Genomic DNA, 12,114 nt, shown 5'->3' with positions numbered 1-12,114 from the left:
CTTCCCTAAGACCAGAATTTCCATCACAGGGTTTTATATGATTTGGTAACAGATTTGCAGATTTAATTTATGCATTGCATTAAAATACTTTGTGTTAGATAAATATGTTTTTGGTGTAAAGCTGTGTTTAAAGTAATAGTTGTGTGTCTTTGTTTTTACTTTTGGTCTTTTAGTTTCCAGCGTGTTGTCCTTTTTGGTTTTGTTTTATTGCTTTTTCTTTAATTTTGCTTACCAGAGCCAAAGCCTTAGTAGAAGAACAACGCCTTTTGTTCCTAGGGTTCAGGTAAAGACTTCGTCTGCCTGACAGAAACTAAAGTTGTGGTTTTTTCTTTTGTTTGTTATGGAAAATGCATAGTAGGAAAACGTTACATTATAGTCCGTTTTCCCATATTTTTAGTGTGTTGCTTTAAGCCATATTAACAAGTTTCATGTCATCTTGTGAGCAGCTTGTAAAATTCTGCATGGGGATTAAAATATTCAATTAAAATTTAAAGAGACAACTAGTTGTTTGTTGTTTACTCAATATTAAACTCATACAGGTTTCAATACTGATGGTGGCTTTGCATCCCACATACAAAATGTGTGTACTGTTTAAGCAATAAATAATTTTGTGCTTGAGGTCATTATATAAAGATGAATGTCTCTTTAAATCATTCATTGTCATTACTTAACACATCCTTTTTTGCATTTTCCAAGTAATAGTAGCGCCTTGAGTGGAAGACAGGCAAAAAATTTGTACCTTGTTTAAAGAAACACATTTCTTCTGTATGAAACTTGGTTCTTGCATTTTAAATGTACATCAAAATAACCAAAACTCTATTTAAATAAAAAAATCTGAATTCTGAAAAAAATTCTGAATTCTGCCATTTTGTTACTGAATTTATTTAGCTTCAGAATTCTGTTTAGGTACAAGTTGTTTGCCTTTTTTCATTAGGAAACTCCTAAAGTATTGTAGATTAATGCAAAACTAGGTTTTACTAATACGTTACAGTGCTTATCTTGCTTTGCTGCATGTTTTTCAGTTTTTTGTAAATAGAATATTATCTGCTTTTCTTACAAAATATCTTTATGGAGATGTTAATCTTTTGTGTGGGAGCTGTATAAATGTTTCTCTTGTTTGATCAACTGCTCAAGGAAAGATATAAAGGATGATCTAAATGATCAGAATGAGATGACTAAATTTCATATTGAAATAGAAAAAGATCGTATATATTTATAAAGGAATTCTAAATAAGACTGTAGGAAATGGTTTGGTTATGACTCATATTTGATAAAGTACATTTTTTTCACAATATATTTTTCCCGAAAGTAGTCCTCACAACTGCTTAAATATAAATTCAAAATAAAAATTCTAAGAAAAAAATTGAGATTAAAAAACTAATGTCTTGTTAGTAATGTTTTAGGTTAACATATTATTATGTGCTACTGACATAAACTGGCTTTGCATTAAAAATTTAAAACATCCTTTAGCATGAATAAGAAAGTTGACTTCTGCTCGTGGTAATGAAATCAAAGAGGGGTACAAATTCAACCACGAGTTGTTAAGTAGTTCATAAAGGTAAATATTGTGCATGACATAAGTAGTCTTTTAATATTTATTTTCTTTTTAGAGATGTGCAAAATAAATTGAGAAATGATATGATGATTTTTCAGGTCTGCCTGAAACCTGCATGTTTCATGAAATACTGTAATGTAGAAGTAACGTAGTAGTTCCTTATTTTAATCACATTATATAAAATAAAGAAATAGGCATAAAAATTGACAGCTCTACTTAGACTAATATCCTCTAATAAAAAAAAAATAAATTACTTTGATCAAATGATTATGGCAGTCATTTAAGAAAAGAAAGCAAGCGTAATGTTTGGTAGACAATATCCAGCAAGAGGTGAAAGTGTATGAGGCTTACTCTCTCACTTCTGGTTGGATTTTTTTTGATCTTGTAGATAAAGATTGTCTTTAGCCCCAATTTTGTTTCTGCACAATGTCTGTGGAGTCATTGTGGACCTCTCTAACAGTTTTTTGCAGAGCTCAGTAACAGTCAAAGCTAAACATAATGTTTGTGACAAGAATTCCTGAAGAACTGAAACTTATGACCTTGGCAACATCTTTACAGCTAGACTGAAACACGAAGTCCCCCATCTGCCCACTTTTAGTAGGGATGGTAGATAGTTTAAAATGGATTAATACAAGATGTGGTTACAATGCAGGCTGTGGAGAAGAACAGAAGTTCTCCAGTGATCTTTAAACAAGGGTATTAGAAGCAGTCCAGCAGCCGTGCGGAACTCTGGTTACTTTTTGGCATAAGAAATTAGCTAACTCAGAGCTCTGAGCTGTTGTTTATGGCTGTCAGGAGGTATACATTACATTGTGGGATGTGGTATAGCTGTGTCTGTAGAATTCCCTACAAGAATGAGGTTCTCCAAACATTTCTGTTTATACCTATTTGTTTCATTGCTCTCATCAAGAAATGCACATATTTATTCTTGCTTGCATCTTCTTTACTTGTTAGTCTGAAACTGATCCTGGTGATAAATGTCCCAGATTCTGGCACAAGTTCCTCTTCCACACTTCTCTCCATGTCATTCCATTCATTTTCTAGCTCTTGTATCACTGAATGATTTAAAAACTATCTTTATTTTTTATTTGGAAGAAAAGCACACAATTTCCTTTTCTTTTTCCTACCATGCACCCTTCTACTGAACCTTTACTAATTCTAAAGTACTTGGAAAAGTGAGCATTTATTTCCTGAACTTTTAGATTCGGTAGCATACCAGCAATTTTCTAACTTCCAAAGTGATGCTTGGTGATATCTTTGTAAGGAACGATCTGCTCTTACATTTGTGTTTTTCATGCAGTATCTCTTGTTTACTTGGTGGAGCTTCCTTCTGAGCCAGACTTGCCATGAAGCCACTGGGTTTTTTTCTAACTTGAAAAATTTCAGACATCCTTTTGGCTTTAATACAGAACATCAGTATATTTGGTCATGTATAAAAATATATGCAGGCATCTCTTTGGCATTGTTGAAATCGAGATGAAGCCACTAAAAAAGAAATTTTTGAAAGAAATCTAGATTAGGGCAGCCTAAATATCTCTATAATTTTCTGGCCTTCCTATCCTAGAAGCTCTTCAATTTGACAGTTTTTTCTTGTATTTTTTCCAGCCTATCAGACAGCAACTGAAGCAGACAACAATAATAGTTTGGTTTAGCAAACCTCAGTAGTCAGGATTTGTTAGACGTATGTTTAACAACATCCAAAGCTCAACTCAGCTATGCCAAAGACTTTACCATTTCAGGGCAATTTCTGCATCTACATAAGCTTAAGTCCAAATGAGATAATGGCTGTAAGCATTTTTTAAAATAAACTGAGAATTATATTAATTTTTTTTTCAACAACAGATCCTGCTGGTGTATCTCTTCTTTCAGAATAATGTGAGAAAGAAAGAATAGTATATCAGTTTCAAAATATTACACTAATAAACAGCTATATAGGTTACAGGAAAAATTATAATGAACAACAGAAGAACAAAAATGACTGGCCAGATGTCTCTCAAACCTGGTCATATTTGAGTAGGCTGTGGTGGTAGAAATCAAGCTGCAGGGCAGGCAGTCTCTCCCAGTGGCACAGGTTTTATCTCTTTTCCATGAGATTTGTGAGGCAACCCTTATATAACAAATAAAGAAATAAAGTGTAGCATAGGGTTGAAAGCTTCAAATATTCTCTGTTTTTAAATCTAAAGTTACCACTTAAGATATGGTGTGCCTGTATGTGCTTTACATAAAACCACATTAGAGTTGCATAGTTAAGCAAAAAGTCAAACATTCATGAGATAGGAATGTAGGAAGTGGCAATAATAATATTATCTAGATTTTCTTAAGTGATTTCTCTTACAAATATGTATTAGAGTATATATATATGTAGAGTTCTAATTACGTGATCATTTCTTTTCTAGAACTCTGACCTCAATTGGTGCTGCGAACAAAATTTCTAGTTGAGATCTAAAAGACAAAAGATGAAATCTAGAAAACTGAATTTATGTGTTTAAATTATATAACTTATGCTAGTTTCAAATATGTCTGAGGTACTCTGGGGAGGAGCTTAGACTTGTACAGGTGAAGGAATGAACTAAGTACCTCAATATCTGCAGTGAGTGTTCCAGCCCAAATAAAGGACACCCATTCCCGTTAACTCTATTTGAAACCGGCTACTCCAGAGGGCGAGCCAATTCTCCAGAGAAAGGCATCTTCTTCTGAGGCTATAGAGGACCAAAAAGGAATAGCTGCTTTTATATACTGTTCCGTGTGTAGGAGACTCATTCCAGAACAGGACATCTGTGGTTTAAGCTGTGTTTAGACTGAAGAGATTGAACCTGTCTCTCAAAAAAGTGCCTTTAATAAAACTGCCTTTAAATGTGCTGTTGAAGGTCCTTTTCTTCTCTGGAGTACGAAGTCTCATCTGAAGCTGAGATATTTTGTGGCTGGAATAGAAGTGTGTGGTGGTAGCAAAGAAAGCTTAATTTTAGTGTAGCAAATTCCAGACCTGTTACCCAGAATGCGTACTGATCTTGTATTAGACCACTTTGGTTACAAAACAGAAAGAATCCTACAAAGATGAGAACAGACCCTCATCTCTTCTCCTCCCTGGTTACTCCCTTCATTATCTGACTGCTGAAGAGTTTTTATTTCTTGCACTCTGCATGGCAGGTGTTCTTTCCTGGAAGCCTGTCTCAAGGAGTGCAGCAGATGCACCTCTCTGTGGATGACAGACCATCTCACAATTTCAGGATGCATTCAGTTTAGATGCCTGTTTGCCTAAATGTAGGTTACAAGGGAAATTTAGTAAAGAATTAGGTGCATATCTGCCTAGGGAATAGCCTAGGGAACAGAAGTGTTATGAGCATGTGTGTGGCAATTAAGTTTCCAGGACTTCAGCACTAAGATCTTTAGAAAGCATTCAGGTTATCCGGTTTTCTAAGTGAATTTTTGGTGCTTACATCCTAAATTATCTAGGTCAAAAAAATCCTATTCAAGAAGTTTTTACACATTAACATCAGCCAGCATGGTTTTCCTGTGGTGTATTTTATGTGTTGTAATTTTAGCCTTCTCTTTGTTTAGATCAGGATTGTATGGTCACAGTTTCTTAGATGTTCTAAGCTTTTAAAAGTGCCATTCCTGCAAGTGTTAAAAACTCCTGAATGGGGGGTTTGTAGATTCCGCTTGATTAGTTAGCTGCTTAAGTCTTTCAGTGCTGAGCATCGCACCTGTGAAGTCTTGTGGGGCTTTCACCCTTTGGATTGAATAATTAAATGTTCTTCACTTTTTGGTGTTAGGAGTCTTTTCTGTCTAGCACTCAACAAACCTATAAAAGAAAAAAAAATAATTTCCTCATCAGCTTTTCTGTTATACATGTGCTATCCCATGTTTACTACACAAAATACAATATATATAATATTCTATCAGGTGTGGTAGGATTGTCCTGCATTTGTTAATTGAGAATTGAGAAACTATGATCAGAGTCTGAGACAACCAGGTTCTGTCCAGACATAATACACACCTCAGACTTCAATTCTGACACTTTACTTTGCACTACAAATCAGGCTCCAGGGTCTCATGCCAGGCTCCCAGACAATGAAGAACATGCAATTTGTAAATGCCTCTAGAAATGTTTTAAGGGATCCACCCCTCAATACACAAGAGCTCTGGGAAAGAGGAAGGGATGGAATTCAGTCCTCTTGGACTGTACCTGCCTGTCTTCAATGGCTGTCCTTTCCTTCTGAATAGAAAAGACAAGGTTCTTGTAGGAAAATACTGTAACATCCAAATATTGACATAAAACTTATGCACAGGAGAGTCAGAATTAGATCAGTCCTAGTCCCAAACTCATTTTCCGTGTTCAGTATGCTAGTCTAACTCCTTGTTTCTCACTTTCCTTTCCAGTTTCCTGCCTTGACTTCCTGTCAGATTTTCTTTCATCCCAGTTTCTCTGTGCAACATGTTTTGTGCCCGTTACAGAATGGCTGGTTCTTTTTTAAACTTATTTCATTTCTCTCATTCAGTCTGTTTTTGCCGCTGTATTCTTTTATGGTCCCTGACATTAGTGGCTCCATTCTTCCTGTGTTTCACTAAGAAGCATCCTGTATCTTTTACTTTCCCAGTACTTCTAAAACAGTTTCTGATTTGTCCCTTCTTTCGTCTTCTAACCCCAGGAGAATGCAATCCTGTCCTCCCCTCCATGGGGTTCTTTGTCCGTTCTCTCACTCCCAGTTTCTTCCTTTCTTCTCTTTGCATCCAAGTCAAATGACTTCTTGGGTTGCAAGTGCCTGTATTGTATACTGGAGTGCTAGCAGTGTGAACACAGAAAAGAGCCTTCTGGTCATAATTCTGCCTCCTGACCTTTCCTGTAACAAGCCAAATAGCAGGGAATTTTAGGGAATTATATGCCCATTATGTACAAGTTTTTCCATATTTTTTTTTTCAGAGCATCAAAAGAAAACTAGAAGGTATAAGTCAATGAAAATTTCAAGTTCTTGTTCCAAAACACAGGTGTTAGAGCATCTCAAATAAATGGCGTCAGGCAACTTAACGTTCTGCTTAGAATCATTCTCCAAACATCTTGGCTGAAGTTTTCCTGCAAAAATTCAGTCTGAAACTAATATAGCAAAAAAATATTTAACTTGAATATGAATGCATAGTTCGGTTCTATTTTGGCATCCATGTCTGGATTATCTCACCTTCATTCAGTCACATTTTGTGATAGTGGCTGGATCTCAAATACATCGCATTCTGCTTAAGCAAGTATAATTTTTCCCAAAAAAGCAGATGAAGATAGTATTCAGTGCTACTCCCCTCAGGGTGTGGGACTAGTCAAGTATGTCCTTTGCTCGAGGACTCACAAGTAAGACTGTGGGTGGATAGATTTAGTGTCAGAGAACATTTAAGTTGACTTGCACTTTGGAGGTCATTAAAGCTTTGCTTTGGATTCATAAAGTTGGTGCAAAGCTTTCTACTTGTGATCTGTAGCTGGATGAAGATACCTAATAGCCCAGATAATTCTCAGTTTAGCAAAAACACTGACAAAGCCCCTTGCTTTGTGGTAATGTAGGAACAGCATCTAGAAGTCTCTTGAATAAGGATAATTTCTCTCACACATTTTTCAGCTTTAGTAGCAACAGATCTACTGTTGGTAGCAGAACCCTATGAAGTCAGTAGTAGGGCTAACAGCACGATAATAGAGGACAAGTATACTCCCCTTTTTAATATACATTCAAACACTAGTGGTTGGGGGCTATGGGAGTTGCAAGATGTGACAAAGTAATGGAGAAGGAAGAAATACAATACCACCGTTGAATGAGTTGGTGTGTCTTAGTGTAATCTCACACTGAGTAAGTATTAAAAATGGCAGAAAGATAAGTCAGCCTCTTGTTGGTGGGTCAAAAGTCTTGAGAATTGCATCAAGACCTTTCTCTAAGTGACTGAAATGCTGAAGATGAGGAGCTATGACAAGAGAAGGAGACCTTGTCTCTGAAATGGTGCAAGATGACCTCCACAGAAAGTGCACCTTCTCCTAGTTATGGTTACCTTAGCTAGGGTATATTCATGACTAAAGGTGCACTGGTTGGTTAGGTTTGGAGTTGGACATTATCCTCTTTGATTCCCTTAGTTTCAGGCAGGGTCAGTGTTTCCTTTGAATGTCCTAGTTTGTCCTCTGTCTCAGGCAAACCCCATGAAGGGAGCCTTCTCTGTCAGCTCTAGTTAATGATACTGCAGTGGTACCACCATGTAATGACTCTCTAGCTATTTGTAAAGCTTTGTTTTTTCCTAACTGCACTGTTTCCCCCTTCCACTGCAAGTGCTCTAAAGTAGGTATATCTTCTCCTTGAATAATGCATTTGCAGCTATAGTATTCAAACTGAAATAGCTAAATAGCAGCTTCAAAGGACTGTAGTAAAAAAGGATAGCAGAGTCTAAGACTGATTAACAATAATTTCTGCAGATAAGTAATGGTAGTTTTTGCCTTGTTGTTGCTGAGTAGGACTGTGAAGAGGGTTTGACTACTGAGCCTCTTTATCTTACAATTTCTGGAGGGCTTATATGATTTTCAACATTTCGAAAAACATTTAGAGATTTGAAGTATTTATGGTCTTATCCCATAGTCTTTCCAGCACAACAGGACATGATAAATTCATTCATTCATTGTGCATAAACTCCTTAGAAATGTATATGTATGAATACCATACATCAGTAATGCAAGTAATACAGTGTCACTGCCAAGAGAGAATAATCCTAACCAGAGCACCATGTGAAAAACAATTAGTAGGAAATAATGTACTTATTGTACAGGGTTTTTAAAAAAGAGTAACTCCTGGTACATACTGAAGCTATTATAATATTAATTTATTTTTATGCTTTGTTAGAAATACAAAGTAGAACATGATATTTTCTGTTTAAGTAACCAATATAAATAGAAGCTTATGAGAAAAAATAATTTTAAGGATTAATATGCTGGTTTGTTGTAGAAATGAGTTCACTAATTAATATTTTCTCATTACAGATAAAACTGTGGTATGACAAGGTTGGTCATCAGTTAATAGTGACAATACTGGGAGCAAAGGATCTTCCTTCAAGGGAAGATGGGAGGCCAAGGAATCCTTATGTTAAAATTTACTTTCTTCCAGACAGAAGGTAGGGTGAACACAAAGACAAGGAACATTTGAGTAAGAGTTAGTCTGATACTCATATGGCATGAACTGCTGAGTTTACTGGTCATACACATACAGAAAAATCTTACAGTTTGGAGTTTCTTTATTGAACATGCTATGTAACCGCAATGTGTCTTAGAACACTTAACACAAATTTACTTTCACTGGATATTTTATTAAATACCTATTAGAAAAGGAAAAGTAAACATATGTCATTGCATGGGGGGATCTGTTATTTGCAAAGAATGTTGCTGGGGTTTTATAATGCCCTTAGTTTCTCCAACAGTTATTCCTGTCTAGTGCAAAGAAAATGCTACAAAGTTAAGTTCACAGATTTCTGGACTGATCAGTCCAGCAGTTTTGTCATCTGAAACCCATAGATTTCATATCATGATATAAGTGAGTTAAGGCTGAAAATGACTCAGTTGAGACTTCCCAGATGCACCTTGAAAACATCCTCCAAGGCTCAGGACTCATATTAATCTGGACTGGCATTATATATGCATTTAGGGAAAACTAAACTGTGGTAGGAATCCTGATTCCTGAATAGCTTCTTTATTTTCAGACAATGATTTTCTGCCATTTCCACTTAGGTCATGGGAAGAATGGCAAAGGGGATAATGGGTTCCTCCTTGATTTTTTTTTAAATTGATATTTCTTCAGATTGTGTTAGTAGGGGAAAATGTTTACCTTTATTTTGTAGTGTATCAACAAAGTAATTCAAAGATTTAACCTGACTCGGTGTATAAAAGATTGATCATTGGATTGCTGAATCTGTAGAACAGGATGTAACTTTACAGTTTATGTTTTTACATCCTTTGCTTTTCCTAATATCTAAACTGGGAAGATGTTAACTATCTTCAGTACCAACTGACTTCAGTGGGATTTAAAGCTATTCAGCATTTTGGAAGACACTGGTTTTTCACTTTCATTGTGTGCCGTATGTTGACAAGAATATTTTCTGTGACTGCATAATTTGCTGTGTCATTAATGACAAAAATGTTTTGGTTGCATTGTCTTGGGCTCACCAATATTTGAACTGTTGGACTAGATTCTTAGTTTATTCAAATTGCTGTAGTGTGTTTGGGGATGCTGAAGCTGTGCTAAACTGAGAATCAGGTCTGCTTAAATTATTTTATCTGCTTTTTCAAGATTAATAAAGCTACCAAAAATGTCTGTGTTCAGAATGCTTCACAATGGAAGTTGTAATAACTAAAAATACACAGAAGAAAAATATTTAATTAAATGCTTTCAAGTATACCTATACAAGAAGTTACATAACATGAAATTTTATTATGCTGTACTGGTGTTTCCCATTTATGTGAAGCATTCAGAACTTTTTCTTCAATTACTATATGTGTTTTCTATCATTTATATAAGAATTGGCAATTGGTCTTATTAAATTGTGGGTTTTTTTCTGGCATGCAAATTCATTTTCCTTTCCTTAGAAGTAAAAGCTAAGTAAGCAACGATGTATTTCTCGTCTAGTTGAAGGAAACATGCTAGAGGTAAAATACACTTAAATACGTCTAGCATTCAGTTAGGTGAAGATACTGAACCTCTTTGATTAAACAAATTTCATTGGAAAAGCTTGTCCACTGTAACTTATTTCAGTTCTCAAGAGTAAACAAGTCTTTAGTACATTAGAAATAATTACATTATTTAACAGTGTGTCTAAAAGTATTATTTCTTAGTTATTTTGATCCAGCTTCTAAGTAACAGTTCAGAAATGCAATAACTATATTACAGTTGTAAGTACTAGCAAACAGTATCTGCATTGCCATATTAAAAAATCCACATAATTTAGTATCACAGCTGCATTATGCTGCAATCAGTAGGTTTAATATTAAGCGTTGTTATGAGAAGCTCTTACCAGTATTCTCAGTAGAAGGAGCGTGGGTGTTCTCCAGCAAAACTTGTTTCTGTCAGAAAAAAATTAATTCCTTGAAGCAGAAATATTCTGCAAAACACATTGCTTTCAACAACGCCCTGGAGCCGGAGCCCAGAGTTCTATGGTAGCCTTGCATGGAGTCCTCATTGAGCTCCAAAACATAAGGCCGGCCTTTTAGTGGAGATCCACCTTCAACCTGGGTGGATCCTCGGGGTGACCCAAAGGATTTCAGGAGCTGTTTTGAGAACACTGTTCCTTCCAGTGCTGCTGTAAAAAGACATGGAACTCATTCTCAGGGCTTCTGATTTCCCAGCTGTGGAGCCCTTAGGAAAACCCCGCAGAGCCCGCAGCTCCCTGACCATTCCTTCATGTGGGCCAGCTGCTCCCTCTTGCTCTGCAGTTTGTCAGCTGCTGTAGGACTGGAAGCTTGAGTGAACCAGCTGGCTCGTTTATCTGAAATGCAGATTTTTGCTATGCCCAATGTTGTCTGCATACGTGTTCTACTGTCAGACTGCGCCTCATGGAAATCCCATTTATAGAAGTATGTTTTGCTTTATAAAATGCTGTTTCCAAAACAAAGATATTAAAACATTTCTGTTTGTCAGGGAACTTCTTAAAATTGGAATTGGCACATGAACTGGAAATTACCTAACCTTAGTTTTTAATATGAAGTTATGAATTATCCTGAATGTATGTGCTGAACTTTATTTTATCATAGATCATGACATATAGTGCCCAGAATACTACAAAATGTAGCGCTGATTTAAGATTTCCTGCTCTCCATGATATACTTATTACAGTATATTGTCTTTTGAACATTTTTAATATTTAATTGTTTTTTGCAGTGATAAAAATAAAAGAAGAACAAAAACAGTAAAGAAAACATTGGAACCCAAGTGGAATCAGACATTCATTTATTCTCCAGTTCATCGGAGAGAGTTTAGAGAACGAATGTTAGAAATTACTCTTTGGGACCAAGCACGAGTTCGAGAGGAAGAAAGTGAATTTTTAGGAGAGGTACACAATTATTGGTAGTTATTTTAGAATACAGTTGCTCACATATTCATGTCTAGATACAATGTTTTTGAAAAAAAAAAAGAAATTAAATATAGCAAAGCAAAACTGTTTTAAGTTGTTGTATTTGTCCTTATTTCACTTAACAGTAAACAAATAGTGATCTCGCACTTATGACATAGTACTGATGGTTTCTCAATTTCTTTTAGAATTGTTCAGTAAAATCCATATTATCCGTAGTTGTATTTTGTCAAAATGTTGGAATCTTGCTGGCTAAGTTGCTACAAGATATTTGAATGCTATAAAGATTTTCATAAGGTATCAAAGGTTTTGTGAAATATTTTTTTGGTACATTTAGTGCTGTAAAAGGCATGGGAACTCCTTTCATATTAAATGCAAGGTTTTTATAAAACTTCAGGCAAAGTCCTTAACAATACGAGAACAATAGAATAAAATTTATGAACATATCTATTTTAAAATATTCTGTTATGTAATGCTTTCCTACTTTTAAC

The 12,114-nt window shown here is 35.5% G+C and overlaps 1 protein-coding gene across 3 annotated transcripts in view; it reads left to right on the top strand.

The window, feature by feature from the left end:
- Window positions 1–12,114, top strand: part of RIMS2 (regulating synaptic membrane exocytosis 2) — a 340,994-nt gene that overhangs the window by 128,201 nt on the left and 200,679 nt on the right. For 2 of the 3 annotated variants that reach the window (XM_009891810.1, XM_009891809.1), the window contains exons 9-10: window positions 8,550–8,680; window positions 11,434–11,605. In XM_009891810.1, the coding sequence (XP_009890112.1) occupies window positions 8,550–8,680; window positions 11,434–11,605 (303 nt within the window). Of the gene's footprint in view, window positions 1–235; window positions 284–8,549; window positions 8,681–11,433; window positions 11,606–12,114 lie in introns of all 3 variants that reach the window. The other variant, XM_009891808.1, reaches the window with a different exon arrangement.

This window comes from Charadrius vociferus, unplaced genomic scaffold (genome assembly GCF_000708025.1).
Source record: "Charadrius vociferus isolate BGI_N301 unplaced genomic scaffold, ASM70802v2 scaffold15, whole genome shotgun sequence".
NCBI lineage: Eukaryota > Metazoa > Chordata > Aves > Charadriiformes > Charadriidae > Charadrius > Charadrius vociferus.
This window is presented reverse-complemented; position numbering and strand designations above follow the sequence as displayed.